We start from the raw sequence: 6,541 nt of genomic DNA, 5'->3' as shown, positions 1-6,541 counted from the left end.
AGGACAGTTTTTATAAGGTCCTGCTGTGTCAGCGTGCTCTTCCATCAATGAGAGCAATAACTCTGGCCATCAGTCAGTGGAAGACCAGGGCAACGAGTCTGCATAATGTGAATACACGCAAATCGGGACGAAAGTTTGACCCTGAATCATGTTGTGTCTAACTTACCTCAAGATAAAGAAACTCTTCACACGTCTAATTCTTTGGAGGAGTTTCTAACAGATTCCCACACACTGTCTAAGTTGAAAAAATACATTTATTTGCATTGCTTTGGGGCGAGACCGTCATCAAGCTAGTCAAGATCTTCAGCCCTCTTGCAGTTAAGGTTGACAGCTTTAAAAACATCGAGGCACTGAATTATAAGTGACTTCTGGGATGCAGAAGAAGTGGAAAATAATTACAGTTTTCATTACAAACTGATCAAAGAATGTCATTTTTCTTACTAAATGTTTTTATTGAGTGTGTGCTATTTCATCAGTGTTCACTCTAATTTGTCCGTATGTAAGTCAGTGATTTATTACTTTTAACATGTTTTGATATGTAAAATAAAATAAACAAAACAATTAACTCACAAATTCACAGACAAATACGTGTGGCAGCTGCACCTCAAGTGGCTCTTGTTTGTTCCAGAGAAATTCCTCCCGTATCTGTGTTTCCCTTTCGGCTAATCCTCTCTTAAAATATGATAAAATTAAGACTCCAGAGATGACACGAGGTAGACTTTGTGGTCAGTAAGTCATAAACAAAAAAGAAAAACACCAAGGCACTCCCTTGCCCTAATCAAGACTGTGGGTTGGAACTTGTAGCTGCTGAGCCCATTTATGGTTAGTTTTTAATTTTTGCAAAGCGGTCTGTGTCGGTATTTTGAGGCTATGACTTATTAACGGTGATGAAGGTAGAAGTCTGTCTCTTCTTGAAGCCTTCACCTGCTTTTGATACCTGCATCTGTGAAGCAGCACCCCTCAGTCAACTCATTAAATTGAATATTTACTTTATTTAAAAAAAAGGATATGTCTCACTTTTAGGACAACACTTTGACACATGCACTTTCCTCCAGTTCCTTCTCCTTCGTTCTGCTGTGTGTATGTTTGTGTTTTGCATGCCTGCACCTCCATGTCCCACATAAACACCTGGAAGAAAATCTGTGACGGTGTTCCAGCCCGGAGAGGAGACAGGCTTTGGTTTGAAGTGAGAGAAACAGCAGGCCTGAAAAATTGGTGGGAATTGTCACATATATCAGACGCTTCTGTCAGCGAGAACTACCAGGTGTTCTCAGTTGGGGCAACAAATGAGCAGAGCCGGGGTAGTCGACACAAACAAGGGGCGACTTTGCATTCCTGCATCCAATCGCTGACCTGTGAAACTATTTATTGAGCGAGTTCCTGCACTTTAAATATGCAACAGCTTTGCATTGATTGGCTTCTGTTAAGATACAGGAGCAGTTTTAAAAGAAAATGTATCTCTTGTTGAAGCTCACAGGTTTAAAAAAGTCTTATTTTCGCCCTGTTTCACAGAATGCACCCTGCTTACTGTGTTGAAAATGACTGGATGTGTTAAATGCTGACTGTTTTATGTGCAGATAAATGAATAATAATGCCATCATCATCCTTTGCTCTCTCAGTTTTACAACCGTGCTGCTACAAAACATCCCTTAGTTCTGTTGTGAAAAGATATTTCTGATGATTTAGTGAAAATAAGTTGAATTAAAATGCGAGTCACACTACAGACGATGTCGACTTGACCTCAGTGAAAGCTTTCGAGCGGGTTACGGAGGAATCTGGAGAAAAGCACACAATATTAGAGAGCTTATCTCTTTACAGCAGCCACAGGGACCAAGTATGGAAACTTGGATCAAGGGATCCGTCCGCCGACTGTTTACATTTCTCTCATTGTTTCTGCGTCACCGAGTAGCCAAAGCATTCATTACCTCAGCAGCTACTGCTCCTTTTCCTCCCAGCTGATGGCGAGGGATGGACAAGTATCAAGCTAAAAAAAGGAGGAAGCAGTCATTAAAGACAGCGGCAGTGAAACAATCGGTGGCTGGAGACCCCACCCGGGTTCCCCCTCCGGTCCAGGAACATGATGGAACATGATCTTCTTCTCTGGTTCTGCTTCACACTCACGCAAACACAAACAGCCACTTTTCCATGTGGAGTCTCTCCTTGAGCACACTCAGGAGACGTCAACAAAAATGTTATGGAGGATCAGGCTGGTTGCTAGAGGCACAGCTCTTTCCCATAAACAGCAAGCCAATAAAGAACATACATTTTACTGGTAGTCTGGGGGGAGATCCTTGTCAGAAACACTGAGGCAGAGCAGAATCAGAGGGCTTCAGGGGGAAACCTGAGACTAACAGTAGTAGTATTTTGCTTTGATGTATTAATCTCTGCTGAGTGGACTAATATCTCCACATTACATACCTTTCTGCTATATATCTGGCCTGTTAATATAAAGTATTTCCTGAGGGGACGCTTGGTTTCAGTTGTCTATGATGCTGAATTTGCTCCAGTGATGGAAAGTAACTGAATAGATATTTACACCTGTACTGTAATTAAGTACAAATTCAAAGTACTTGTACTTTACTGATGCTACATTATGCTTCCACTACAATACAGGACATTTCAAAGGAAAATGTTGTATTTTCTGCTCCACTACATTTACGTGAGAGGATTTTACACAACGGATAATACAATTGTACATATTATTCAAAATGAAACCAGGGATTTACAACCATTTTGGCCTCTAACATGGAACAAAACGCAATGTGTAGTCAGAGTCACATCTGTGATCTGTAAATAGCTTCATCAAATAGTGATATCTTCCCCTCTAAACTTCTCACATGGTTTAATCTCAATGAACATTAAGTGATCCAATATCTCACCCAAAAAAATTGAAAATCATAAAAAGTTGACGAATTGATAACAGATTTGTGTATCAGAACTTTTTCTTCTTTCCTCTGCTGTTAATCATCAGATTTATTTGATGTTCCTGTGTTTAAAACTTTATATAAAGTCGCTCAAAGCAGTTCAAACCGGCAGCAGCTGCAACAGTAACGTGCTGCTGACACACTGATGCTTTTATATTAGTAATCTAATGATGATATCAGTCAGAAGGACTAAACCTGCACTTTAATGTTGCAGTTCACTGCTTATTTCACACTTATTGCTTTCAACGTTTGTAAGTTTCATGGAGAACTTTGACTTGCAGTGGAGTATTATTACGTTGTTGTGTTGGTACTTTAACTCAAGGATGTTAATACTTCTTTCACCACTGATTTGGAAAGTTAAAGGATCATCGCTACAGATAAATGCTGAACAACCTGACATTTAATGTGTAATACATCGTCCACATCCCACCTGACATCTCCTCAAATGCTCTCCTTCAGTGTTGTGTTTCAGTGCTGCCATCTTCTGGAGGACTTTTAGTGCAAAAGGCCCAAAAATGTCACGAGCACCGAGGACCAGTTTTATTGAATGCTCCAAATTAAAAATCTTGAAGAATCTCATTTAAAAAAAGTGAAATGATACTAATGTTGCCATACAATGATTAGACACAGACCGGTTTTATTAATTCAATTTTCATCTGTGCCATTATCACGACTTTTCTTAAAATAAAAATCCCTGACGCAGTGACTAAAAATCACGTTCAGCAGACCGTCAGGGAGCTCCAGTGTCGGCACCAGACGTCATCTCTTCAGTAGATCAGTCAAGACTGCCTTCATGTGTTCTGCTTTTCTTCTAAGTGGCAGAGTCGTCCTTTCCTCTTTAACCAGCCGTCTGTCTCCCTCTAGCGTGGACCAGTTCCTCTCCTGCATTCACACATTCTGTAGGCGCATATGTAGAAAATACCTGCAGACAGAAAGCACGGTTTGGTCGTATATAATATTAGAGATAAGAAAAATACATAAACTACTTTAACAATCTAGATTTAGAGACTGCTGTGTTTGGATGTAGCACTGTAAAAAAATAAAATAAAAAAAATCCTGTAAAAAAATAACAAAATTAAATCTGGCAGCAAGAGTCCCAGAAAATATATGTTAAAAAAAATGGTGAAATGCTGTAACATTCGAAAACTGGACAATGGTTAAACAAACAAAAAAACAAACAAACATCAAATATTTGTAAAATAATCATGTTTTAGTGAACTTATATACATTCAAACAGTATAATTTTATAGCCACACACTGTAAAGAACCAATTGCTATGAGCTAAATTAAAGAACAACACAGCCTTTTGACATTATTATCAGTTTTTGCCTTTTTTATGAACAGTTAAACATTTATATTTATACTTTTTTTCCCCCTGTGATTTTACTAGATATCATCTGTAGTTTTACAAAATTGGAAAAATGTGCAAAATAATTTTAAACAACTATTTACTTTATTTTATGTTCTGGGTTTTTTTTTTTGTTAAAACAATTTTCCAGTTCTTAATATATGTATTTCTGTCCTTCAAATAAAAGCAAATATATATTGCTAATTTAAAAACATTAGAAAGTCTGTAAGTTTATGATCAGATGTTGCAAAAGAATAAATGACCATTTGTTAAAATAATCATTTTTGACATAGATAATATTTAAAGTTTTGCCTTTTTCAGTCGGTTTTGTTTGTTTGTTTGTTTGTTTTTGTTTTTACATGTGAATTGCTACTTTTTTTCTGTGATTTTGCTGATTAGAATTTGTAATTTTTTTTTTTTTAAAGGGAAAAGGTGTAAATTGTTCAAAAATTACAATTACAAACTTGTGTTTGTTTTACAACGATGCTGTATTGTTGTAGAATCAAATTTTTACACAAATTTGGTTTCATCGTAATCATACAGTGTGAGAAGAGTTTGAGATCAGCTAATCCGTCAAAAAAGGTCATTGTCTAGAATATTTAATGGTCATTTTATTTCGTTGCATCCTCTGTAATGTTTGCATAATAATGACGTTTGCATTTAAAAGCCGATCCTGTGTTCTTTCTTACCTGCGAAGAAGGTCATGAGCATGGCCACCCAGCCCAGTATGTAGGACCAGGAGAAGCGCCAGTCACCGAATCGTCTTCCCAGGAAGTTGACAGTCACTCCGGTGTAGATGGCCATACCCAGCAGAACAAAGAAAGCTGAGGGGCAGACGGAGCGGTATGCGTCAGAAACAGTGGTGTAGGTGGATGTGTGTCTGTTGTCAAGTCAAACAGAAGACAACTCACTGGAGACAAAGAACATGATTCCTGCTGCAAAGGAGCGGTTGAACCTTTCAAAGGAGGAGAAGTGTGAAAAGGACATGATGCCGGCTATGATGCCGGCGAAGCAGGACATCCCTGAGAGGATCATGAAGGCCCTGGTGGCATTCCAGTAGGCTGGAAGAAAACAGGGAGAAACAGAAAAAAACACGTAGTTAACTTTAAGTAACACTGACAAGAGTACCGGAATGATTTCTGCTTTTCAGGTTGTTCATTTATCCTTTTTGCGGATGTGATTTTACTGGTTTACATGAACAGTTTAGCCCTTTAAATATACTGAGAATAAGTGAAATCACAAGCAGGGTGTAAAGGTCTTCCTCACAGCCACATCATTCCCAATCCAGTGCAAAAAAAAAAAAAAAAAACAGAAACACACATCTGCTCCTTTCATACAGCTACCTACAGCCAGTATCTCACCTATGCTGTCGGTCTGCATGTAGCACTTGTTGGACATGCAGTACCTCCAGAGACCCTGGTGGGCATAGTTTCCAGAGAGACGATACTGCATCCAGTAGTCGGTGGCGGTGGAGACCACCAACAGGATGTTACCCACGACGGCACAGAACAGGCCCCCTCCCATGAAGCTGTACATCTTGAGCTGATATAAGGGGGCAGCTGCAGAGTAACTGTGAAGAAACACTGGAAGTTAGACGTACAAGTCAAAGTGAACAAATTTCGTATATATTGTGTGCAGGTTGGTAATGAAGAAGTCAAACAGCTGAAACAAATACTGCACATTTTTGCCAAACGTGTTAATAATCATTCATGTAAATCCAGCCAGTGCTACACAAAGGAACTGGAACACTTGTGAGTTAAATATGACAGCATGGACGGAGCTTAGAACCTCCAGTCAGTCACAGAGCTGCGAGAATAAAACCAGAGAGAACATATAAAAATGATACTCTATAATTTAGAGCTGCTCCAACATGTAAAATCCAGATTTCCTCATTAATTCACAAACTCTACATTTAATAATCAAGCTACATGGATATCTTTCCCATCAAGCAGATTTACCTCTTTGATACTGGAAACATCACAATGAGTTGAAGTGTTTATCAAACCCGGAGTAAAAGCTATTCTTTACGATGCTGTCCAAGTTCTCTCTTTCCAAATCCTCATGTCACACCGGTGCTTTTTCAGCAGCAGTGATGAGGGTTTATCTGATTCTACCAGCTTCTATCCACTCACATAAATGTAAATGCATCGCTGTAAAAAAGAAAAAATACACACTCAAAAAGCCACAGTGAAATGTGATCCCTTACCTCGTTTCTGGAAATGCACCTTCTCGACTGCCCACCTTCCAGAGGTAAAGACAGAAACGGGCG

At 38.9% G+C, this 6,541-nt stretch overlaps 1 protein-coding gene across 1 annotated transcript; it reads right to left on the bottom strand.

The window, feature by feature from the left end:
• Positions 1-3,784: 3,784 nt before the first annotated feature.
• On the bottom strand, positions 3,785-5,808 carry LOC103376434 (lens fiber membrane intrinsic protein-like). The gene is made up of 4 exons (XM_008306789.1): positions 5,634-5,808; positions 5,184-5,333; positions 4,962-5,096; positions 3,785-3,846 (listed from the first exon to the last, which is right to left on the bottom strand). Exons 1-4 carry the CDS (start codon positions 5,806-5,808, stop codon positions 3,785-3,787), a joined length of 522 nt encoding a protein of 173 aa, XP_008305011.1.
• Positions 5,809-6,541: the final 733 nt, after the last annotated feature.

Source organism: Stegastes partitus, unplaced genomic scaffold, assembly GCF_000690725.1.
Source record: "Stegastes partitus isolate 25-593 unplaced genomic scaffold, Stegastes_partitus-1.0.2 Scaffold46, whole genome shotgun sequence".
NCBI lineage: Eukaryota > Metazoa > Chordata > Actinopteri > Pomacentridae > Stegastes > Stegastes partitus.
Note: the sequence above shows the minus strand (reverse complement) of the source record. Positions and strands in the feature narration are given on the sequence as shown.

Coding starts and splice junctions, on each gene's coding strand:
- LOC103376434 (XM_008306789.1), bottom strand. CDS start 5,808: ATGTACAGCTTCATGGGAGGGGGCCTGTTCTGTGCCGTCGTGGGTAAC. Junction 5,097..5,183: donor AATCATGTTCTTTGTCTCCA/GTGAGTTGTCTT, acceptor TCTGCCCCTCAG/CTTTCTTTGTTCTGCTGGGT. Junction 3,847..4,961: donor GCTCATGACCTTCTTCGCAG/GTAAGAAAGAAC, acceptor TTCTGTCTGCAG/GTATTTTCTACATATGCGCC.